The sequence below is a fragment of the Rhopilema esculentum genome, chromosome 6 (genome assembly GCF_057945365.1).
Source record: "Rhopilema esculentum isolate cy_ngs chromosome 6, ASM5794536v1, whole genome shotgun sequence".
Classification (NCBI taxonomy): domain Eukaryota; kingdom Metazoa; phylum Cnidaria; class Scyphozoa; order Rhizostomeae; family Rhizostomatidae; genus Rhopilema; species Rhopilema esculentum.
Genome location: NC_142820.1, coordinates 2373141 through 2398444, shown reverse-complemented (window position 1 = coordinate 2398444; position 25304 = coordinate 2373141). Strand labels below are relative to the sequence as shown.

The 25304-nt window shown below is 36.3% G+C and overlaps 2 protein-coding genes across 7 annotated transcripts in view; one reads left to right on the top strand and one right to left on the bottom strand.

Moving 5' to 3' along the window:
• Positions 1-797: 797 nt before the first annotated feature.
• Positions 798-25304, bottom strand: part of LOC135686072 (uncharacterized) — a 54805-nt gene continuing 30298 nt past the window's right edge. For all 6 annotated transcript variants that reach the window (XM_089108829.1, XM_089108828.1, XM_089108830.1 and 3 more), the window contains 28 exons: positions 22014-22133; positions 21095-21220; positions 20738-20853; positions 20358-20416; positions 19803-19945; positions 19034-19141; positions 18443-18565; positions 18016-18123; positions 17709-17803; positions 17395-17592; positions 16725-16793; positions 16092-16242; positions 15547-15693; positions 14625-14915; positions 13974-14043; positions 13468-13588; positions 12059-12105; positions 11641-11764; positions 11052-11161; positions 10387-10486; positions 9506-9662; positions 6201-6267; positions 5434-5497; positions 3322-3443; positions 2711-2837; positions 2156-2197; positions 1870-2001; positions 798-1152 (listed from right to left, as the gene is read on the bottom strand). In XM_089108829.1, coding sequence (XP_088964955.1) covers positions 1105-1152; positions 1870-2001; positions 2156-2197; positions 2711-2837; positions 3322-3443; positions 5434-5497; positions 6201-6267; positions 9506-9662; positions 10387-10486; positions 11052-11161; positions 11641-11764; positions 12059-12105; positions 13468-13588; positions 13974-14043; positions 14625-14915; positions 15547-15693; positions 16092-16242; positions 16725-16793; positions 17395-17592; positions 17709-17803; positions 18016-18123; positions 18443-18565; positions 19034-19141; positions 19803-19945; positions 20358-20416; positions 20738-20853; positions 21095-21220; positions 22014-22133 — 3185 coding nt within the window. In that variant the 3' untranslated portion in view covers positions 798-1104. The remainder of the gene's footprint in view (positions 1153-1869; positions 2002-2155; positions 2198-2710; positions 2838-3321; positions 3444-5433; positions 5498-6200; positions 6268-9505; positions 9663-10386; positions 10487-11051; positions 11162-11640; positions 11765-12058; positions 12106-13467; positions 13589-13973; positions 14044-14624; positions 14916-15546; positions 15694-16091; positions 16243-16724; positions 16794-17394; positions 17593-17708; positions 17804-18015; positions 18124-18442; positions 18566-19033; positions 19142-19802; positions 19946-20357; positions 20417-20737; positions 20854-21094; positions 21221-22013; positions 22134-25304) is intronic.
• LOC148960081 (uncharacterized) lies at positions 6394-9511 on the top strand. The gene is made up of 3 exons (XM_089108872.1): positions 6394-6402; positions 7421-7951; positions 8018-9511. Exons 1-3 carry the CDS (start codon positions 6394-6396, stop codon positions 8402-8404), a joined length of 927 nt encoding a protein of 308 aa, XP_088964998.1. The 3' UTR covers positions 8405-9511.

Sequence of the window (25304 nt, the reverse complement as noted above, 5' to 3'; positions counted from 1 at the left end):
AACTGTATGGCAAGTTCTTATTGTTTTCACTCTGATTCTCAAAATAAGGTTTTGCGTTGGTCCAAACCTCTATTTTGTAATTTCTTGGAAACGCATCCAGATCCTAAACGGAGAAGACACAAGATGTATCTTACGCTGAAGCCCTCAGAAAACCTGTTTTCAAATCCGTAGACCGCAAGTAGAAATATTGTCCAAGCCGTGAAGCTGCCAACTTATAATACACCTATGTATAGCTATGGCTTCATAGAATTGATGTAGCTAGATGTGCTGTGCTGGCTTCTTGCAGTGGCGGCGCCAGGGGGTGGTATGGGGGGGGGTAATTACCCCCACTTTTTTCGAAACATGGTCTACATATTTCTTCTAAAAACGAGTTAGAAAGCACTAGGTAGAGGTGAATCATATTTCCTAAGGAAATTTGACCTGGTACAAAGCACTGAAACGAGGCGATTAGGGCGTGGTCTCGCTGGCCACGCCCATTGCCCTCCCACTCGGCAGTAGTTGGCGCCGCCACTGGCTTCTTGCTAGTATGGTCAATTGAAAAGAACTATGTTAGGAGCAGGGCTGTAGCGCTAGGGGGTCTCAGAATGTTGAATTGTTGAATCTGTCTTGTAAATGCCTAAATGTAACCAATTTCTACTTATGCTATTGTTTGTCCAACATTCTGCTTCGATCCGCTTTAATCTGGTCCAGTCTGGTCCTGGTTCGTTTTTAATTATGCACAACAGAAAACAAAAATTTTAGATATCCATTCCATATCTTTTAAGTTTTTATTTCTTTCAACAAAAATATGCACGAAGGAAAGCAAAATGATATAATCAACACAAAATTGTGCACATATGTTTAGGCAAAGCAACTGTGTGCATATGCATATGCAAATCAATGTATATTAAATTGTGTAAACCTTAATCAAAGAAAATATGATTTTATGCTATGCTTTTGTAGAGCAATTGAATTCCAGCCACATAAAATCTATGTTATCTGGTAATCCGTATCCAGATTTGTTTTCCACATGGCGGCCGCTGTTGCAAAGAATAGTCAAAGAAGGACTCGTGCTTCTAGCTGGATTATCTGTAGCAATAAAGCCAACAAGTCTCCATGATTTTACTACATTTTTGTATCCCAACCATGTTCCTTGCCTGATTCATCCAGTTGCTGTATAAACAGAATAAAACTGGACATTAAGCAGCAATACTTTACGAAGTAAAATTGCAATAGATAGGTTTAAAGCTAATCAACTTAAAAAATAACCTCATAAACCTGCCAAGGGATTTAAAATTCTTACTGCTATTTACTATTGATTGAGCATTGTGATGTTTGGTTTACATCTAGACAAATAATGATAAAGGAGATTTTCTCAGTTTATAAGGCTGGTTTTCCTATAGAAATAAACTTGAGAAAAGTGAGAGAAGCGTTGAGAAAAGTGGGGGAGAGGGGTTAAAAGAATTGAGGGGGCAAAACCCTAAAAAGAGGCTTTACTTGTAGTTTATTACTTAATGTTTGGTAATTTTTTCAAAAAGTGGGAGGCTAAAGCGCCCCCAGCCCTCCTGCTCCGAAGTGCTGTATTACTTGCCTGCGACTAACACAAATAATAGTCTGCCACTATGAAAAGCAACTGTTTGTGTTTGCAGTGATTGCATGATTACAGTACAATGATTGCATGAGATATCCTCTAAATTTAGTAGGCAAAACCTAAGTGTCTTGAATAAATTGTTTTGAATGCCTTGAATGAAATAATATGGATGTTACTCCCTATCGAGCTTTATGTTTTGCCCACAAAAATAGAAAACGACTTTGGGTAAGCCCTATCCTTGATAACCCTTTAAGTATCATTTTGACCTTCCAGTATCGAAATGAAATAAAAAAGAATACCTTTGCTTGTAAGGAGAAAAAATCCTGATTCAAAGAGTCATTGTCAGCAAGAGACAGGCTTGTGTTGAAAATACCAAAGGCATTTGCTAGGTTGTCGTCTTTCTGTTTTTGATTTCTGATAGCTGTAGACAACTGCGTAACAAACATGTTTTTTTAAAAAGGAGCAACAAACTCGAAATGATAGAAAAGCAAATAAATTGATTGTTTGAATCAAATTTGTCTCTAACATAATAATGCCATATTCGAGTCGAACAGAAGAGTAAAATAAAGAGAAGAATTAACGTACCTTTTTATTGAATATGCCATGGATTGAGAGAAAGACGATTCCCTAAAAGTTGTAAAATTATAGAATTGTGACTTATGTTGACACCTTATGGTTGTGGGCTTATATTGGGATTAAAGCTAGGCATGTAACTTCCACAAAATCATCCATGCATTTCGTTTGGATTCGGGCAGCCCTCCCCTCCAGTATGAATTTCGTTTTAACAATAACACATAGTAGAATCTTGATTTCTGAAATTCTTATCATTTGAAATGAAAAAAATTGATAGAATATGGACTCCATTTTAAAACCAGAACTAATCAAAAGTAACAAAGCATGCCTTAGAAATAGCAAAATGTTTTAAGCAATTGCAAGAAAATGACTGCATGAAACATTCTGAAATGTATTTTAAACTGATTTAAAGGGCGTTGGCACAAAAACTTTTCTTTGCTTCGAGAGCCTCTTCTTTATGATAACCTCTCATCCAACAAAGTCCCAGGCATAAAATATCTTGAAGCATTTTAGTGAGTTTTTCAAAAGTTGGCGCCGCCTCTGCTTATGTGGGAAGATGAGACTTACCTGTACCAAATTCGATGTAAGGTAGCAATATTTAATCACGTCCAATGGTTTTAGAACTGCTGAGATTCCAAACGCTGAAGTAAGGCAAACGAGTAGAAAGTAGACAGCACTGCACTTGATTTGGTTGCTGGAAAAGTAAGAAATATATTCTAAAGTAAAATCAAAAGCATAAAATGCATAAATTTGATGCAGTGCAAAAAATTACTCTGTCAAAAGGCTCTTAACTCAAAGTTATTCATCAAGGATACATATTTATTTAAAAAAATGTCAAGCCAACCTATATCAAATTGTTCCTTTTGAGACAAAGGTGAGCCTCAGGGCAAACTCGACTTTCTAGTGCACACTGCACAGACACTTAAAGGGGAGAGTGTTTTGGTTAGACTTCCTTTGTTGACATGAACTGTTCTGTAAAAACAAGCCGCAAGGGGCCAATAGTAAAGATATTTTCCTCCAGCCTCACAATTTTTCACATTGCGCATGTGCACCCTGAAGAAAAATTTTGCTTTGCAAAACTCTTCAGACTGGTTCAATTTTTGCACAAACTGATTTGCAGACAAACATTTATCTCAAAAAATTGTCACTCCGAAAATTTTGATATCTGATTTACTAACCTGAGAGCTAAAACTGCTGGGCCGACAGTTGCCAATTTCAATGGGCTGCCAGTGGTGGGATTTGCTTGCTTTCTGCCTGTATAATAGGCTCCTGCCACCATTCCGAACAAAATGATGTTTGCCTGAGTTGCAAGTATTAACGGTTAAAATAGGGATGCTACAAACTGAAACTAAATGAATATGGATGGGCAAGGTTAATAAGTGGTTTGTCTTTCCCGTTGTTTTTGCCTTATTTGATTATAATCTATATAAAAGTTGAAGAATCTTGAAATTGTGCGAGTTATGGTTTCAATGGAGAAACAGACTCTATAAAGTATTACAAAATATCAGTCCTTTTCAACGTAGCTTAGGTTCTTGTCTTATTTAAGATATTTAAAAGCGAAGTTTTGTATGCTCAAAGTATAATCTAAATGTTTTTTTCATTGAAATGGCTTTTATTGGTGGTGCCCAGGGGCGTATCTAAGCAACAATGATTGGGGGGGGGGGGTTTGACACTCATTTTAGCGCCACACCCTTCAAGTCACTGGTAAATTATGGAAACGCCCATTTTTAAAATTCCTCTTTTAACTTTAAGGTAAAGACGATAAGAAGCAGTGGCGTAGCCAGGTTTGGAAGATTGGAGGGGCAAAGAGGAGAAAATTTTTGCTGACCACACCCTTAAGAAATTAGGAAAACACCCCATTTTGCAAAAGCGTTTGGAAAAGCTATGGCTTTTTTACGTGGAAATTTCGCTTTATGCATCGTCATATCTGACTTTTTGTGGCTGACCCCATTCTACAAGACCTATTTCCACTAGAAAATTTTTGCGACGACGCCCTTCAGATTAGCTTGAATATTTCTTACAGTCGTTTGCAGTCTTTAAAAACGTTTTAATATTGTCTGAAATATAAAGTCCCCCTTTAAGATACTAATTCTATTGCAGATTTGTACTTTTCTCAGACACCGACTTTCTGAGCGGCCGCTCCCCTTGCCTCTCCCCGCTACGCTACTGATAAGAAGATAAATACTGATATCAAGGAGATAAAAAAGTAAAATATTAGCGTTAATTTGTTACTGCTGACTACCAAAAAAATTGTTTTTACCGAGTGGGACCAAATTTACCGAAGGAGACAGAAATATTGAGGGGGTGTTGCACCCCCTACACCCCCTCCGCTAAGTCCGTCCCTGGTGGTGCCGCTACAAACAGAAAGTGTCCCAACACAACGAGCAAAACAAGGATTGCAAGGTGAGTCATCAACAAACGAGCTAAGCAATTGGATTTCCTTATCTGCCATCAATCTTTTGAGTCATAACAAGAATTTGAGTGGAGAACAAATCAAATATGGTAGCTCTGTCTGTCTCAGTGTTAATATTATTGCAAAGCCAGTGACATATTACTCCAAAGGACAGGTCTTTAGAGGTGTGTCCAAAAGGATTTTTATCAAACGCTAACACTAACTCTAACCCTAACCTTTACCAGAAGGGGCGGATTTGGCAAATTTCAAGGAGCCGATTTGAAATGCGGTCGTTGAAGTGACGCAATAGCTATTAGCCTCTATTTAAATATTAAGTCTCGTTTAAGAAAAGAATCGCAAGAAATATCTTTGACCTGAAAAAATAAATATATTACTGCTAAAGTTTATATTAGTATTATAAATGAAAGGCGCTAAGCTCAACTAAATCGATTTCTGGACAAAAAGTTCCATACCTAGCAATATGACCTAATTTTTCGAAAACGGGAATTTTTTCAAAACCCGAAGGTATGTGACCCTATCTTCGTCTGGAGTTCCCCACTATCACAACTTTCTGTAGATCAGGGGGAAACCTTGGAGTGCATTTTTAAACATGTCTGGTATTTGTGTTTATAAAGTTCTGCCGTTCATATTAAATCAACGAATGACGTGGCGGGCAACAGTGGAAAGGACCTTGAAAGAACTGGCACCAACTGGACAGAGGCGAAACGACTATCTCAGAATCGAGCGGAAGGAAAAGATTGTGTCCAAAAGCTGAAAACGGAAGAAGAAGAGGAAGAAGTTCATATTTAGCTAATAGAAATGGAATATGTCACATGCTCCCCATTAAGTTCTTCGTGATCAAGACAGCATACGTTTAAAAACGATAAGTGGTACTTACTACGACAAGCAAAACCAGGGGAAAAACAATGAGCGTGAGCAGCACTCTTTGAGTCATCCAGCATCTAAAACATAGAGGGTGTCAGAAGAAAGTTTGGCATCGTTTTGTTTTACAATTTGGCAGCTATGTCCTTGGGAATGATCAGGCTATAAGGGAACACTTTTAACTTCACGTTTTGCCAATTTAGGCCACCAAGTATAAAACGTTACAAAATACACGGGCATACACTTAAAGTATAAATGGACGATTTGGAGCTGAAGCTCCTACGTGTTATTATTATTAGAAATATAAGTGACTTTGCTAAGGGTGAGATATGAACATTTTCGAAGTGAGGCCATGTCACGCATTTTTGTCAGTTTTTGTTGATGTCAAGCGTCCATTTCCACTGCTCCTTTTTAGCGTGCAAATGAATAAAAATATCGTGTACAAAACAAAGCAGTGCAAACTGGGTCAAGATCAGCAGCAATGTAAGACAATCTTGATGTTTAAATTCATCAAAATCAAAATTCCTAACAAATACGTGTACAGAATTTACGTTAAGGGTAGCCTTTTGGTCATTCGTTCATTTGGGCTGAAACGAGATGTCCACTTGTTTGTTTGTTGGAGCAACATGTTTACAATGTATCTCTACAATGATATTATAACTTAACAATAATATTGAAAATGTTGTCTTAATCCTTTGATTATAGTTTTTTTCAGATTTGGTAATAGAATAAAAGAATGGTTGAAAAGGTCAAAATTGAGCAATAGGATTAGATATGACTCACATTTGATAGTAGCTATATTGGTCGTAAAAAACAGCTACAGAAAGGGCCGTGACCGCAATAGGAAAGCCTGCAATTAAAACATTTATGAATACACCATTGCCAAAGGCCACAGATCCCAATGTACTTATCGAACTATATCTAAATCGAAAATGGATTCAAGATTATGGCCACCATAACAGTCAATGAATAGGAAATGCAAAAGGCAAGCAATTAACCAGCGAGTAAAGAGCGACATGTTGGTTATGCGGTATGTTTTAGATTGTATTGGAAAAAACCGCTGTCGAGTGCAATTTGTGCATATGCTTCGTGCTAAATCTTTTTTAAAAATCTCATTTTCATTGGATATATTTTAATTTACATTTGCATGATTCGCTTTCACAGGCTTAATATGAATGGCTTATATGAATTACTAACAATGTTTAGAAGTCAATCATTTCAGGATTTAGCCATAGTTTCTTTCAACGACAGAAGATGAGGTTGGTGCAGCAGATAGAAATGATAATGAGTTTCAAGAGAGAGAGAGACAGGTAGACGAGGTAGACGAGGTAGACGAGGTAGACGAGGTAGACGAGGTAGACGAGGTAGACGAGGTAGACGAGGTAGACGAGGTAGACGAGGTAGACGAGGTAGACGAGGTAGACGAGGTAGACGAGGTAGACGAGGTAGACGAGGTAGACGAGGTAGACGAGGTAGACGAGGTAGACGAGGTAGACGAGGTAGACGAGGTAGACGAGGTAGACGAGGTAGACGAGGTAGACGAGGTAGACGAGGTAGACGAGGTAGACGAGGTAGACGAGGTAGACGAGGTAGACGAGGTAGACGAGGTAGACGAGGTAGACGAGGTAGACGAGGTAGACGAGGTAGACGAGGTAGACGAGGTAGACGAGGTAGACGAGGTAGACGAGGTAGACGAGGTAGACGAGGTAGACGAGGTAGACGAGGTAGACGAGGTAGACGAGGTAGACGAGGTAGACGAGGTAGACGAGGTAGACGAGGTAGACGAGGTAGACGAGGTAGACGAGGTAGACGAGGTAGACGAGGTAGACGAGGTAGACGAGGTAGACGAGGTAGACGAGGTAGACGAGGTAGACGAGGTAGACGAGGTAGACGAGGTAGACGAGGTAGACGAGGTAGACGAGGTAGACGAGGTAGACGAGGTAGACGAGGTAGACGAGGTAGACGAGGTAGACGAGGTAGACGAGGTAGACGAGGTAGACGAGGTAGACGAGGTAGACGAGGTAGACGAGGTAGACGAGGTAGACGAGGTAGACGAGGTAGACGAGGTAGACGAGGTAGACGAGGTAGACGAGGTAGACGAGGTAGACGAGGTAGACGAGGTAGACGAGGTAGACGAGGTAGACGAGGTAGACGAGGTAGACGAGGTAGGCGAGGTAGATCAGGTAGAAGAGGTAGACATGGTAGACGAGGTAGACGAGGTAGACGAGGTAGAAGAGGTAGAAGAGGTAGACGAGGTAGACCAGGTAGAAGAGGTAGAAGAGGTAGACGAGGTAGACCAGGTAGAAGAGGTAGACGAGGTAGACCAGGTAGAAGAGGTAGACAAAGTAGACCAGGTAGAAGAGGTAGAAGAGGTAGAAGAGGTAGATGAGGTAGACGAGGTAGACGAGGTAGACGAGGTAGACGAGGTAGACGAGGTAGGCGAGGTAGATCAGGTAGAAGAGGTAGACATGGTAGACGAGGTAGACGAGGTAGACGAGGTAGACGAGGTAGACGAGGTAGACGAGGTAGACGAGGTAGACGAGGTAGACGAGGTAGACGAGGTAGACGAGGTAGACGAGGTAGACGAGGTAGACGAGGTAGACGAGGTAGACGAGGTAGACGAGGTAGACGAGGTAGACGAGGTAGACGAGGTAGACGAGGTAGACGAGGTAGACGAGGTAGACGAGGTAGACGAGGTAGACGAGGTAGGCGAGGTAGATCAGGTAGAAGAGGTAGACATGGTAGACGAGGTAGACGAGGTAGACGAGGTAGAAGAGGTAGAAGAGGTAGACGAGGTAGACCAGGTAGAAGAGGTAGAAGAGGTAGACGAGGTAGACCAGGTAGAAGAGGTAGACGAGGTAGACCAGGTAGAAGAGGTAGACAAAGTAGACCAGGTAGAAGAGGTAGAAGAGGTAGAAGAGGTAGATGAGGTAGACGAGGTAGAAGAGGTAGACGATGTTACTTTCGAACCCAACAGTAAGCTCTAGCATGCAAAGGACTCGATCTTCAGTTACAAAGACAAGGTCTGGTCCATAGGAGTCGCCTGTGATAAAAGAATGTGATAGATATGAAGGCCGTTCCGCGTAAAATGAGCTGTTTTTCAGTGTTTAAAGGGTTGTATCCAAATAGAGAAGTACAAAATTATGTCTCCAGGTATAGCTACCGTGTTCAAGATAATTTTGACAGTTGGAAACTATGTACTGTGATGATTCTGATTGGAGACAAAAAGAGCAGGCAGATGACTGAGTAATTAACCATTTGCAGAGGTTATTCCTAGTGGAAAGAGTGTTATTTAGGTATTTGATGGTTAAGGTGTAAATGTTTTTCGAAAACATTTGCTGGACACTAGACCAAAGTTTGTTAGTTCCCTTAGCAGCAAATTTTAGGATGCAAGAGACAATAAATCCTTGAGATGTAAGAACGTTTTCAATGCGGTTTTCATGTTCACTTTGGATGGGTTTGAGAACTTGTATTGTGTTGTGATAAACGTCGTATTGTATGTTTGTACCAGCGCTAAAACCTTTCCACGAAGAGCGATTATCTTGGTTTGGAGACAGTCTTAAAGCGCTCCCTCTCGAAAAAACGCCCACCCTCGAATAAGCGCCCACCCCTCAAATAAGCGCTCATCCTTCAACCTTCAGGAACGGCGCTTATTCGAATTTTCAACGAAAACATAATTGGAAGGCAATTTAACAAGAAAGATTAATGAACAACAAAATTAACACCCAAATCTACTTTCTAAATAAGCACCCCCTGGATTAAGCGCCTCCCTCGATTGAGCGCCCACCCTGGAGCCTCAAAAGTTAAATAAGCGCCCGGGCGTTTTTTGAGGCACTACGGTACCTGCAAAGTCGTCCCACTATTTTTCTGCCTGACATAATTAGGAACAAAGACATTGATTTATTAAGCTCTATAGAGCTCATTTTAGGCTTAACCGGTGGTCGTGCTTACGAAAGCGAGACTATACGTTAGTCCTATGAATGTTTACTTTTCTTAACAATTAAATAAGTGCCATTAAAAGGAAGATTTAAAAGTTCAACTGATTGTATTTAAACTTAAATCTGAAATGTAGGAGCTATTTGACATACCGTATCCCAAAGCAAACAAAGGTGTCCTCGAAAGGCTTCTTGCTGAGATGTATGGTACGGTCAGGGTGCGGTAATAATGCCAACATTCTGCGACGTTCCAAGCAAACGTTGAAATGATTGAGAAATGAAGAGAAATGGATATTACTTTACAAGCAGCCTGCAAAGAAATAAACGAAGTTTTCAGCTAAGCTGCAATATATCACCATAGTCATAACATTACCGCACGATTGCCTAAATTTAACAAGGAGATGATAAATCAACGTTATAACAGTTTCATCATCATCATCAAGTACCATCTTCTATCAGAGAGTTGGCTACCATGACCCTCCAACTATCCTAAAATCTGAGTTTTGGTTTGTTGTCATGGTCATAGATATAACAGTTTACGGTTTCCAATGGTGACATAAACGCAACACTAACTGTTGATAATATTTTCACATATTCACACACACAGGGTTGGCTCATATAATCCTGTATTTGTCATTAATATGTTGTTAATCATTCTGTCAAATCAGATTTCAGATTTAGTTTTTCATGACAATTTGATGCACAAGGTTCAATGAATAATTAAGTTCTTAATTGATGACATCACAAATATCTTTCAATGTACCTTGATCCCATAACCTTGAAGAGCATAGTCAAATGTGTGTTACGAATTTGTTGAGATATGGGCACATATGCATTGGCTCTTTCCCAATTAAAAAAGAGCCTAAATCTAGCTGCAAGGCATGCAAAATTCTTGAGTTCTGTTAAGTCAATATGTCATGAAGAATTTGGTCCCTCAACAAGTCAAAGACTTGTAATCTATTCAGAATGATTTTAAAAGAAAATGAATTAATAAACATTCCGATTTGTTTACACTGGTTTTATGTTTAAAGTACCTGATAGGTATTCTGGTGGATTCCGTAAATTATCCCAATTTGCGTCGCAGCGGCCATCAAGGCTTGATTTAAACTTGTCGCAGAGATAGCCATGCTTTCACTTGGAGTAAAATATTCTGATAAATATTGGCACAGAAACAGAAAAATGAAACCAGGCTAAAGTTAAACTTTTGAATCTATTTTTGTTTTCTGTTCAGAGTGTGATTGCTTTAAAATCTTTGTTGATTCTCTTAAGAGAACGGTCTCTCTGACATACTTTTGCAGGCCCATAGAAAAGAAATCGAGTAGGCAATTGCAAATGAATCAACGCCAAAAGGAGCCTGTATCAGTTCAAAACAAAATACTAAATCGAAGCTGGATACTCCTTTGTGAGAGGCGCACAGGAGTCTATTGTTGCTCTATGCGAGACTGTTAATGGTTTCGCACACGTGCTCTTACTATATTTCGGGTTTGGATATTCGTAAATAAACATGCAAAGTACCTTGATCCGTAGCAAGCATAATCGATGAAAATTCATTGGTAGATTCTGACTTTGGGAGACGCAGCTTGATACTCAGACTAATAACAAGTACGACGACAAAAAAGGCATTGCAATAGCCGTACATGTCATAAGTTAGTATCAGATAACATTGAATCTAACATGAAATAAACGATGTTTATCTTACCTATAGTAAAAGGATAGAGATACTGCTAGAAAGAAACAAGCACACGAAATGCCACAACTGATAAAGGAAAACACCAATTTGTCCATAGACTGCAATCGCAACTGGGACGACTGAAAAAAGCGCAAAGAATGGTGTAAAAGATTTTAAATTACATCTACAATAATTGGATCTTCATTTAATTAACACATGTCTTTGAAAGCACCGGTACTACTTGGAGCTGGGCCTTTAGGCAGAATAGTGACATTAAAAGCTGGCATTTCCACTTTGAAGTGTCATTTAAGTTTCTTGTAGGACTTTACAGTGAGCCTATGAGCCAGTAAAGCAGAGAATAATGCATAAAACTAGTGAAATTTGCTATTTACCGGTTTGACACAAAGTTTTGGATGCCAAATAGGTAGAGCTGTACATGCTATTTGGTGTATTAAACGGGACGGTTCGAAGTTGCTTTACCGAGTTTCAAAGATACTCAGAGTAGCAGCTTGGAACCGTGCTGTTCTACACTCCAAATAGTAAGCATATAACTATGCATCAACTGTTAGAGAAATGTGAACATTTTGCAATGCAGATCGTTAAAAGCAAATATACTTACTTCTAGCTGAGTGTAGTTGAAAAGCAAAATATATAGACCGGGACGTGAGTAGGCACATTCTGTTGCTGCTTGATCAGTTGTTTGAAGGACCTTGCCATCAGCATTCCAATGAAATACTACATCTCTAAATTATTGAAATAAATACTAATGCAAAAGTCAGCTTAAAGTCAACTTACAAAACTAAAATGCAATTCCACATTCTGTACCTCTTTTCAATTAAGTACATTTCTGTATAAATATATTGACTCTTCTTAGAAGAGACAATTTTCAGAAAACGACAAACGTATTAAGTGTAATTCTGCATTTATTGCATTTCTTATTAGCAGAAAATGTCTTGACTTGAATTTACTCAGATAACAGCGCAAATAGGAGATGTATTTAAAAATTCTGTTTTCAAAGCTGAAAGAAAGACATCTACCTTTTTACTTCAATAAAATGACAGCTTTGACCTGTTCCATTTGTAGTCTGAAACGAAATTAATTCAAAAATGGCTTTGAAAAAAGCAAACATTTTACGACATACTAAAAGCTTTTTCGTCTGACACTCCTCAGAGCAAAAACGTCAGAATAAGGTTCCGAAAGAACACGATGGAAAATATATACCCAGTTGTGGCCTCCTCGATCTTGTAGGTCTAGAAACACTGTTAAAACAAGTGATTCTGCCATCGGTCAACATCTTTTAGACAACCTAGATTGTGCAAAACTCTATAATGACGACATGTTTCGGATAATTGGCAGAGCCCGGTCGTCCTTCCATCTAGCAGTTTTGGAGTCAATCTACATAAAAACGAAAAAGCCGCCATTGTGTAGACAAAAGGAGTTCATTTTCTCTCTTGGATTCCATTGGTAATTTTTCTTTAGGCTCGCGGCACTGATTGGTTAACTATACCGGTCTTGTGCTTGCGTTTTTCTGATTGGCCTATTTCGATCCACAACTGGGTATATATTTTCCATCGTGTTCTTTCGGAACCTTATTCTGACGTTTTTGCTCTGAAGAGTGTCAGACGAAAAAGCTTTTAGTATGTTGTAAAATGTTTGCTTTTTTCAAAGCCATTTTCAAATTCTGTACCGCAAAAAAATTGAAATTAATTTAGTGTTGTTATTCTATTGGCTAGAGACTGGGGATTAAAATCGTTTTCGAATCTTGCTATTATCCTGATGAGATATATATCCTGAAGTTTTTACTTATGGTTTTTAATGTGTCGCTGACAGTACATGATTATACCGCAAAGAAGATTCATTAAGGGATAATAAAAAAAATAAAATAAATCATAAAGCCTAAGGTGGATACTGGAACTAAGGCTAAAGGTGGATTGATAAATCCATTTGCAAAAGAAAATTTCATTCATAGCAGTTTAAAAACGAGGGGCAAATCACTCCAAGAAAATCTCGTACACTTTTTGCGAAAATCCTATTGCTTTATCTGAAAATCCCTGGAAATTCTTTTGTTTTAGGGAAAATTTCGTACGCTATTTGCAAGAGTGAATTGCCTCGGTTGAAGGCCAAGGCTGGTGAAATTGGCTTGATAGGTTTGAAATGTATCCAAGGTTGGTTTAATAGATTGGTAAAATTTGCCAATAGATATTTCAAAAGCAGACAAAAGAGATAAGTCTGGCGAAAAAGTCATTCCACTTATTAACATAAGACAAACGCAAAACAATTAGATAACAATATTATTAAAGAGTGTGAAAGCAAATTCAAAAAACCATCGTATTTTTCACAATTTTCACATTTCAATTTTTTTCATAAGATAACAAAGTGCAATACAAAGTAGTTTTCTGAAAGTAAGACCAGCATGGTTGCATGAAACTAATAAGAACTTGCTTACCAACTTTGGAAATTTGACTGTTATTGGATCGGGTATGTTTAAGAAGTACCCATTGGTGTCCGGAAAAATGCCACTTGCTATCAAAGATGATCCAAGGCGAGGGACAGTGACTGAATCGATGCTAGCAAAAATTAAAGCGCTTTAAGTTTTATTTCCTTTACCTTGTGTTCGAAAATATCAATAAATGTTGAGGAAATTTTTTATTTTAAAAAATGTTAAGATATGGTAACCACTCATACAGATGATTTGCACAAAAGTGACAAACAGCCAGGAATAAAGAAGAAAAGGGGAAAGAGCTAATAATTGGTTGGTTCAATTAGAATACAATCAAAGAATTGATATTGGTATAATCTGCTGCAATTTTAAGACGAAGAAGATTGAAATCAAGACCTTTCATGTATATGAATAGCAGATCTCAAGTTAATGAACGGAAAATGAATACACGCATAATGAAATATTTTTGGAAAACAGGAACTCAAGGAAAAGTGAATGTAATGGCCTATTACCTTGTAAGCTCCGGAATGAGTACTTTGCCAAAGTCATTTAGAACTAATGTAACGATTCCAGAGAAGAAGTCTGTTATGAGATAAGCTAAGGTTTAATGATTGCGATATTTCTACGGTCCAAAATCGTCATGCTTTCATAATCGATATTATGAAAAAATAGCTTGCTTCCTCAATTTTTATCTTAAAATTTTTAGATCAAGATAAGATAGTGGCGCATTCACAAGAATAAAGGCCAGAGTGGTTTATACGATAACCACCTCAGTCTCTTATGTTTGGGTTGAATATATATATATATATATATATATATATATATATATATATATATATATATATATATATATATATATATATATATATATGTACAAGCTCTGATGCTTTTAGTTAAGACGTTATATATGCTTCAAATTGCTCAAAACTGTAGAAATTTTAAATATCCGTCCTTTGCTCTGATCTAATGTTTACATCCAAACGCTGACCGCTACTATAGTTGTAAAAACTTATTAGTATGATTAAGAGTATGAAAAACTCAGAACTAACTGTGTATAAAGTTAGCTTTAGGATCTTAACATCTAAGAGAATTATCATGAAAACGTGTTGCCAAAAAAATTTGAATATTTTGTTTGTATTAAAATTTAAAATAAAAATACCCACCATTTATTTGGTATATATCAAAAGAGAGCATCCCTCCTTTTCCGCTGACACAGTTAAATGCCTTTCCGTATTTTTTGAACTTTGTATGGGCATTACCTGATGTGGCACACCAACCGCCATCTTGAATTCCAAAAACCTTATATCCTCTCTCTTTAGCAACCAGTGCACATTTTAATATTGCATTTTCTCGAGTTAGGAAATTGTCAGTAAGCAACGGATGTGTTTTTTCTATGGTTGGAAGAACGTGGTCTTTTGCATCGTCTGAATAGCATCCGAGATAACTATACATACCTAAGAAAGGTGTAAGGATATTTTGGTAAATGAATGTTACTGTCAATCGAGAGCTATAAGCGTTTTTTTGTACAACAGGAGTGTCCCACTAAATGCAATCATCGGCAACTTTATACAGATGAATCAGGCTGTAGTAGCTGGATGGAATTATGTGTCATAATTATTTCAACCCCTGATTTCTTTTACAATACAACATTCGTATCATTTTACACCTAAAGACATAAAATTAAAATGTATTGCCATGAAGTACACCAATAAGCTCCCAATCAAATCGTTTAGTATTGCGCCCGTAAAAAGGCTAAGCCAAGTATCAAATATGAAATCTAAAGTAAAATACTGCTCATCTGCCATGACCCAAATTAGTATTTAGCTCATTTTCGTACTAGCTAGAACACTACATAATATTCCTCCCCTTAGACGTATGTTACATTCTATCTGTAAATATGTTTGCCAGTTTAGCTGATATTGGGTGTATTACTAAATTAAGTATAGTTTAGAATTTTTTAGAAAAAGCTTAATCAGTAGCCTAGCGACAATTGTACTGATAGCATATTTGAATTGGAAACAAATAGAAAGTTAGCTTGCACTTTTGTTGCAGCAACCCAAAGAAAGCATTTAAAACCCGAGTTACCTTTAAGTATGTTCCTCCCTGCAGCTTTTTTAAACAATGTATTTGGATACAAAACAGAGAATGTATGATTTCGTCCCAATTGTCCAGTAATGTTTGGCCATTTATAGCCTGCAAATACGTTCTGTTCGACAATTGCAATGTCAATACCTAAAGAATTGAAGAAAATTAATAACGTCTATTCAACTGTTGCTATAAACATCGAAATAGGCCAGAGATTAAAGCAAGTTTAGAAGTTTTCTAATGTTTGTTGTAAGGTTATTTGTGAAAAAGAACAGATACTGAATACATTCAAGCAGTTACTGAATTCATTCAAACATATCTATTAATTTGTCTATATGTAAAGAATTCGAGAACGTCAACTAAAAAAGAATTTTGAAACTTTAAAAAAAATAAAAAATGCTTTGTTTGCTACACAAGTTTGAATTATTTACATTATCATTTGTTTATTATTTCTGTATATAACTCTTTTGGGTTGATGCTAATTAAAACTTAATGAAATAATACTCCAACAGTAAATTGTTGTTCTGATTACGCTTGGGGCATACTTATGCTTGCTGAACTGATGTTCAGCGTAAGATCTTTGTACAAGTTTGGCAGTGCTAAACTGTTGTTCCTGATGACTGCTATTTGACGTGTTACAAAGATTCCTGCTGCTTTCCAAATCAAATCAATAATCTTCAATGCCTCTATTGAACCCTTAAAGCACAAAAATGTTAGCAATGTTAGAAGACATCCTGTTCACTCCAGCCACAGTCCTTCCTTAAGTCAAATATTTTATTTGTCTAATGCCAACCAACCTCTACTAGTAAGTGGTATTATAATCTAAGTTGTATTTTGGATAGATGTATAAACAAAATCCGAAAACCTTTATTCAAGTCAAAAATTATAGGCCCAATTTCTTTGCGTGTGTCAGACTGAAGCAGTGCACTTCTTATCTTGCTTGAAAAGATATATACTTTAGCGGTTTTTGATGGCTACAAAAAGCGTCTGCAAAACAAGTGAGGTGGTTGCACGATTTATTTAAAGTAAATGTCAAAAAATTGGCCTTTGTTAATGTCTAGTGCACAAGGTTAATGGACCTTAGAGCAAAGCTGATTTGATTTGCGCGATGACATAAATATTTTAAAGAAAGTACAATAAAAAACAATCTAGCTTTATAGAAAAAATCACATTATTACCTTATGCATTCCACCCCATGAGGACACAGTTCTCTGGTTTACTAATGGTTCAATTGCAGTTATAAATGCCTAAAACATGCAAACGTAGCCATTAGTCATAAACCAAATACAGCTGCTTTTAACAGATGCATCTATAAATCAGACTTCTATATAGAAGTATCGTTTTTCTTTTTTTCTTCAACTATGACGTCATAGAAAAGATATTTAGAATTTATAATTTTGATCACATAGCCTGAAAAAATTAAGACCTACCTCAAAAGGTACAAAATTAGTTGAATGTGTTACAATGTTGCTAAAATATATAGCCAAATGCGTGAGCACAGAATCTCCTCCAATCAAATCACGCTTATTTATTTTCTAAATAACAGCAATCCGTTAACAAACGTTAACAAACAATCTTTCATTGACCATATCTCACCAAACATATTTAGCTGATTTTGCGCATTCAGAATGATTCCATGATGTTCTTTTAGGTTACGTATTCAAATTTTAAAAATACTCAATATAGATTTGTATGTTACGTCACACTTCTTATAAGAGACCGTTTGACATGCTTTGCAGCATGAAAATATCAGTTCACTGTATGCTTTGCTGGGAGATTGAGCATCATAACTAGGGTGATGACAAATTAAGGCGAGAGAATTCAGTTAAATTTGCAATTTAAGCATACATTGAAGAATACTTTTGATTCGTAGTAACTTTGCATCGTGTCAGAGCGGTTGGCAGCATCCAATATAATGTTTACGACTTCTCTTGCCACTAGTATGTCACCAGAGTAAAGGGTGTGAGTTTTAATATCAATTGCTCCAGATAGCTCTCGCAGGTAGTTAAGAATGTCAATCCATTGCATACTACTTCTTTCTTTCACCTGCAAAAACATTAAACTGGTGAATTCTGTTTATTTGATATCTGTTGTAACCAAAGAGTAATAAGACTAATGCTCGAGCTCTTTCGGAGTAAATGGATTCTAGCAGTTGCACAAACCTTGGCTTGTAAATTGAGCAGATCAGGCAGTACGCATTTTGTCATAACAGGGACGTCCCATTTGCCTGCTTTTAAACATAATCTTGATGCAGTGCCTGAAAACATCGAGATGGTGACCAATAAAAATAGCTATTTTCACAGAAAAGAAAGCAACTTCTAAGGTTGAAAAATAAATCACTGCGTGACTATACATGAATCTTTTTCAATTATAGTTGCATTTATTACTATGTATGTTTAATTCTTACATACTTGGAAATAACAATCCTCATTCACGATGATCTACTAAGAACATAAGTTTATAATTTACCAGAGTGCCTAGAAGGACAATCTTGCGTGATTAAATCATTCGGAACAGCTGTACGCCATTTGAGATTTTGCTGCCACTCAGTTTGGCAGAATGATCCACCAGCATTGGCTGTAATAAAGTTGAAATTTTCTTCAAAATATGAAAAGCAAATATTACAGTTGACAGAAGTCTGCAAGACTTTACATAGGTTAGCTCTCTAAGATCGGAATAACTATGTCAAAGCTCTTTTGTGAAAATGCTAGCAATTGCACTTTAATAAAGTTGCAGACATAAGGCAAAAGGAAGAAAAAATTTGACAAAATTATGTCTTAGAACGGACTTGGCTCCTGATTTAGTTGCCTATGATCATAATTTTTGAAACGTGAAGTTGACAGTATATAACCTTAAGTCATCACGTCTCGTGAAAGTAATGTCAAAAGAAACTTACAAATGCAAGATTTATCATCGCCATGAAGAGAAAACCCTCTGTTGCAGGAACAAGCATAGGTGCCATTTTCATTGCTACAAATATGGCTGCAACCGCCATTCACAACGCTGCATTCGTTTACATCTGAAAAGTCAGAAAGTTTAGCTAAAAAACGACAGGTTATTGGTGCAGCAAGACAAATAACACAAAAAACTTTATCATCTATGATATCTTGGATTTTTTCATGTGCCCTAAAACCAGGAACAGGGGGGAATTGTAGGATAAATAATCTGAATAATCTTTAAGCTTTTTTGCTCTATAATTTAAAGCATATAATACGTTTTGAACAATTTTTTGGCGATACAGAGCTTGAAATAATTCGATTCACAACTGGGTATATATTTTCCATCGTGTTTTCTCGGACCCTTGTTCTGACATTTTATACTCTTAATAGTGTCAGACGAAAAAGCTTTTAGTAGTATTTTGAGAAATGTTTGCATTCTTCAAAGCCATAATAAGTTTTAAAAGATAAAGACAATTTTCAGAATATTATAGCTTTTCTTGTAGCTCCTGATATTTCTATGATATGATGAGAAAAAAATATGCATAAACCTGTGCAAATTTTCCCATTACCAGCATAACCATCAGTACATTTGCAGAAAGTACGATCATTTGATTTAAGGCATACAGCATCTTCGGAGCAAGGTGGCGAGCAAAAGCCTGAAAGTGTAAAATTCAACAGGGTGAGTGCTTTTGCATTGTTTGCTCCTATTTAATCCAGAGAAATATCTAGTTAAATATCAATAAATTAAACAGTTGGGCTAAAAATAATCATTTATTGCATGTTTCATCTAATTCTACCAATACTTTGGTTTATTTTGATGATGGAAGCTGGAAAAATTTGATCACTCCTTTTCAAAGAAAAGCACACGAAAATGGATTGCCCTAAATATCCTCTGCACCAAGATATGCTTTTGCTATTTTCTTTGTTTTTCTAATCAGATTAGATCTTTTCGTGTGCTGGCCTATGCTCATACTTTGTATTTTCAGCATTCTATATAACCACTGCGAGCTTTTCTTTGAATGTAAAAACCGAATTCATGTTTATGGCAATACCACAGTTTTACAAGGCTTATAAAAGGAGATCTTATAGACAAGGGTCAATGATTCACGTGAGGTTATTAAATTAAAACGTTATATAGAACTCTACTATTATTTTATAAGTCTCACAAAGAACAGTATGTTGCGTTATGTGATTCTTTATTTGATATCACTAATAAACTTTTGCGTGCTTTTAGATAAGCATGCAATTCTTTTCTCTGAGTTGACCAGTTTGTCTCGTGATGTTTTATCAAAAGTTCATTCTTAAAAGAAGCCTCACCAAGCTCTTTGATGACTAAATAATCCGGGTTCACTTTTAATGTCCCGATGATTCCTCTACTGATTGTGGTTTTTAACTTAGCATTTGGGTGTGTTGCATTTGGATAGAAGTTGATATCAAACGTTGCAAGGACAGAACCAAATCTGTGAGAAAATACAGTTGTATGCTAGCTGTTAATTAATTCTATGATAAAATGTATATCAAAAATACATGTCAAAAGTCAAATATTCTGATTAATGATTAATGTCTCCAACAACCAAGGATCAAATTCACACAAAACCAGACAAAAACGCTAGAGGTTTTAGTTTCCATGCGTTAAAATGTGATACATAGGGCAAATATTTCTATGCGAGATTTCGCAAGGGAACATATTGACAGCAAAATCTTGAGGAGATTATCTTAAACTATTTTTGGTGATAGTTTCTCACAGTAACAAGATCTATATATTGTTAGGTTCTCTACTGTTTCACCCTCAGAAATGTACGTGTATCGCTCGTTCACCCGGGTAAATAATACTTTTATCTATATTGGATAAAGATAACAGAGTTTGCTCACCTGAAACTGACGACTTCAATGGATGAAAATAGGGTATCCAGATAGTACACACTTTTTACCTAAAAGATATTAAAAACATTAAAACAGCAATATCAGATTCTGCATAAATATTTTTACTAAAAGAATATGCGATCAAAAATCAGTATTTTTTTACCGAACTTCTATTAAAATTGTATAGTACCCTCCTTAAACGTGGTACCCTTCACTATAAGCGTAATAAAAATCTCTAGAATCTGCTTTTTTAGAGAGAATGTATGCCAAATGACGCAATTCTCTTTTTATTTATGGAGACGGATGAAAAGGGTCCCCGAAAACATGAGCCTTGTTGTAGAAACTGAAAAGAAAGAATAACGTTCATAGTGATGAATGCGTCAGTCAACCTGTTCTTCTAAATGCCGCTGCAAGTTCTTGAATGCAGTTGATGCCTTATTGCGAAATGCTTTATTCCATCGAATGCCAAGGAGAGAAGTTACCACACGGTACGATTTGATCAATTCTAAAAAAATTGCAAGACATAATCAGATGAGAGCTGTGCAAAAATGACTTGACTAGACGAGGAACTGTAATTGGTCAAGCTCTTGAAAAGCAACTTTAGAAAAAGCTTTGTTTCCAGCAAAGCTTCTCACGCACCTTATAACATCTCCTCTTTAATTAAATCCTTCTATGTGGTTGATTAAAATGCAAGTTTTGTCAAAGTTAGTTTTTAAGGTAATTAAAAAAACTTAAAAGATTAATACTTTTGCAATTTTTCCCATCTCCGCTCATGCCGGCTCTGCAAGTGCATGTATGGGAACCAGCCGAATTGGTGCAGATACCAAACTGCCGATGGCACATATGTGTGCCGGTAAGACATTCATCAATATCTATGGAAATAATCAGAGCTTATTCACAATATTTAGAGGTGCAGCCATTCACGATTGTAATGAGATTAGACCATTAAGGCAGTTTTCTGGTTGTAATTTAACTCTTAACGTTATTTCTTTCCACGATAGGGACAAATCATGGGACCATGATACGAGGGAGGAGTTGAGTTGTAGTCTTTCGTCAAACAAGATAAGAAATGAGTCATCGTGTGATCGAAAGGGTGTGACCCTAATTCACAAACTTCAGCTTAGAATTAAGATACTTAGGGTGACGTTTGAACAAAAATTCTTTAGATAACAACTACGGCTTTTGAAAAATTTTTTTCAGGTTGGTAGATACAAGTGGGCTACTATGACAACCAAATTCCAAGACAAGTCAAACCTTAAAAATACTCTATGTTTGCCTGCTTGAGTCAATTGTTTTTCCATTAAATCTATCAACATTTTCACATTTAATTTCACATCTAACCTTGATTTTAAATTGATCAAGGAATGAATCAGTATTCTCCTCTATGCAGCAAAGGTCTAGAGAATATAAGAAGATGAATAGGCCTAAATTTTTTATAGGTAGTTTCAGTAACTTTGGATGGTCAGTATATTTCAATGATTGAATTATATTACAAGTGGAAAATCAAGCAAAACTGTTTGTTCCTATACACTGTTAATACTACTCATGCCATTTAAATAAGAGATAAAGATTAAATATTCTTGTTTCTTATGCCAAGCCGGTAGTATATCTTCGAGCCAAGAGCTACAAGAAGGTGCAATGTTTTCCTTACAAAATGCCACATACCATTGCATACAAAGCCGTCACCTTCAAAGCCATCCAAACATGTGCAGTTAAATGATCCCTTTGTGTTATTGCACACAGCATTTGGGCCACATGGATTCTTTAAATAGCATTCATTGGTATCTATAGCAAAATGTAGCAATGTTATTCACGTAAAAGTTTAAGATAGTGTGGATAACTCTCTCCTCTCTTGAACAAAACATTTGAAGTATGCTATTGCTTTATAGATGGGAAATATTGATAAAGGTCAGTACCATTAAGTATGTCATTATATATTTACCTACAATTTCTGTTCATAAAAATGTCTATGTTCTTCCGGTCCTGACTAAAAATGCAGCCCGTAAAATAAAAAAATACACTAGTCGAAGATATAAGAATATACAACAAATTCGTAAAAAAATTTGTAGAAAAAGAAAGCATTGGCTCAAATGAAGGACCCTTTAGACTGAAATGTCCATATATGGATGGAAAGCAGCCTCTCTTTGAAGCAGCAACTAAGGAAACGTGAGGTCTATCATCGATTTGCAATTTCAATAATAGATCTGGTGGGTTAACTAACATTTTCTTTGTTCTCTTCTCGTACCTAATTATGAATAACCATAATTTGATAGAAATGCAACCTTTCTCTTTTAAGGGGTAAATGCGCAAAAATTTGAGTTTAGATTATAGCCAAATCATAATCAAGTTCCCTTTATGTAAAATCAGTCACTGAAGATGGAAATGGCCATTAGTCCAAAACTTCAACAGTTCAAAGCCAACAGGTTGGCCAATGACTGCTGAATTCATTTAACTACTAGGACCAACTTTGAATTTTCTGGAAAATTTAATATTCTTTGATTATTGAGAATTATGTTTCTCTCAGGTTAGAGAATAAGAAGAGTTCCTATTATATTTTTCTAAAAATCTAATAACCGCATGTATAGATTGTGGGATCAATTAGGTAGGTGCGTTAGTTTTCTTCTAGTTCAAATATTGGCCTTTAGGAAAAAAACTGCAATATATATGAGAAATATATATGATAAAAGCAAAGATTATATTCATGTCAAATCATGTCCCCATTTCGAGACCACCAGAGATTCTTACGCCGCAGCATTGTTATGTCATGGTAAACCTGCTTTTAGATTTCCGTCAGTGGATCTTGTTACTTCGATAAGCTGTTTCGAAAGTAAAGACTAATAGAAAATCTATCTGCCAAAGTCAAACAAAAGAACAAATTTACTAATAGAAAAGATTCATAAGAAGGTCCACAATCCCGGATCTGTGGTAAAGGACCAGTGCCCATTTTGGCAGAAAACATATTCAAATAAATATATGAAAATATTTCAAGTTCTGAATCATGGCAGTCATTGATTACTCTATTATTTTAACGGATAGATGACTCATGACCAGTAATTTTATCTTCTAAGCAAAACCCAACATGAAAATTTTTCACAACAAGTTCAATCTCTCCTAACATATAGATTTATTGGATGATTGCTGAAGACTTATGCAAATTTAAGTTCAGATTATAAATCTGCAACAATGTTAGGCAAAGAAATTTGATCATATGTAGATGAATGCTACGAGTCCTACACACACGTAGATCAATTCGAGAAATTCAAAATATTTCCAGTGATATCTAATACAGACAGTATTGGGTTTTGTCTGCTAACCTTTGAATCTAATTCAATAACACATAAGTAAGTAGATGGCAACGACGTTTGAACAAAAAATTTTCTTTAAATTTATTATGGTTTCTAAAACTCCTAACCCCCAATGTTAGCAATTAATGAATTGAAAAATAAATGATAAATTCAATTGAATTGAAGCTGACTTTCGTCTGGTTTGCAAAAACAATGTTTTGAAAATAGAGGTAAATAAAGACAGTTGCTTAATAAAAACAAGCTTTTCAGCCAGCACTAATTTGACATTCACGGGCTTGATTCGATTGGCCTATTTCGATCAACAATCCGATTGACCTATCTAGATCAACAACAAGACAGATCTATTTTCTAGCTTAAAATTTGTCTGATGTTTTACAACGTGAAGAGTGAAAATTTATTGACTGTACAAAACTTGAAAACGAAACTGAAGATAGCAAATGCGAAGAATTTCAGATGCCCAACGAGAGGAATGTCAGTTAAAAAACTTATGTTTATTTAAAATATATGCATTGCTTTTAACTTACATACCTTTCATAAGAACTAAGCAACAAGAACTGGGCAAATGGGCAACAAGCGCTTGCATATTGTGTTTGGTGTTTTGGCAAAGGTGCTTCTAAGAGATCTCACAATTGACGCGAAAATAAAAACAGGAAGATAAGAAGCAAAGGCCTCTGGTAAAAAATCTTATCGAATTGAAAGAAACAGTTTATCGTGAAAGGTGTGAGACAACACATTTATATGACAAAAGCTGATGTTAGTATCATTTACTTTCATGAAAGATCTTTAGATTTTGATGTTCTTTCATTAACGTATTAAACATATTATAATCTTTTTGCATCAATCGCCAATAGAAATCAAGCAATGTATGTTCAGGAAACCAATTATCTTACCATTAAACAAAGCTCCATCTGCAGGACAATTACGACATAGATAGATGATCAATAGATAAAAAAATGGTGAAATTAATCTTCCATCTCCCATTCTACTGATGAAAGACATTTCCTCTTAATTAAGATTCTTTGGCTCTCTGCACTACTTCTTCGTGTTTCAAATGCAAAAAATTTAATAGAACTGTTTTCTTGAGTACTAAAGTTACAGAATCTTTGTATGTTATCAATAATTTAAAAGAATCGAGCACACAAAACAAGCTGAAAATGTCCAAATAACTGAAATGTGGCCAGTGAGCTGCCAGTTTTCTCCTCCAAAGACATCATCTTGGTTGACCACTGTATTATAAGCACTAAGCAAAGCAGATGGATTTGCCAAGCCGCTAGAAGAACTTATGATATGAAGCAAGTAGAAGCTTATTGATAACGATAGAAAGAAAAAGGCAAGAAACAAAGATGAATTAGGAAGCGATTATCAATTGTAACGTTAGTTAACAGTGATAGTACTGTTCAGGAAGCGAAAAACAATTCGAAGAGCAAGGCATAGAAAAGCAATAATTAAAGGGTAACGACTCTAGAAATGCTGCCAAATACTTTGTTTTCGTACCGTAGGTTGCTCTCAAAGTGAGCGTGATATATACCGCTTAACTTTGATGGAAGAAGAACGTTTTTAGGTGATGATAGAAGCGGATGACAAAGCACCTGCTAACTTTCCTGTCGGTGCTTCACATTGGTTCTTACATTTAAACCCTTGTTTCTATCCA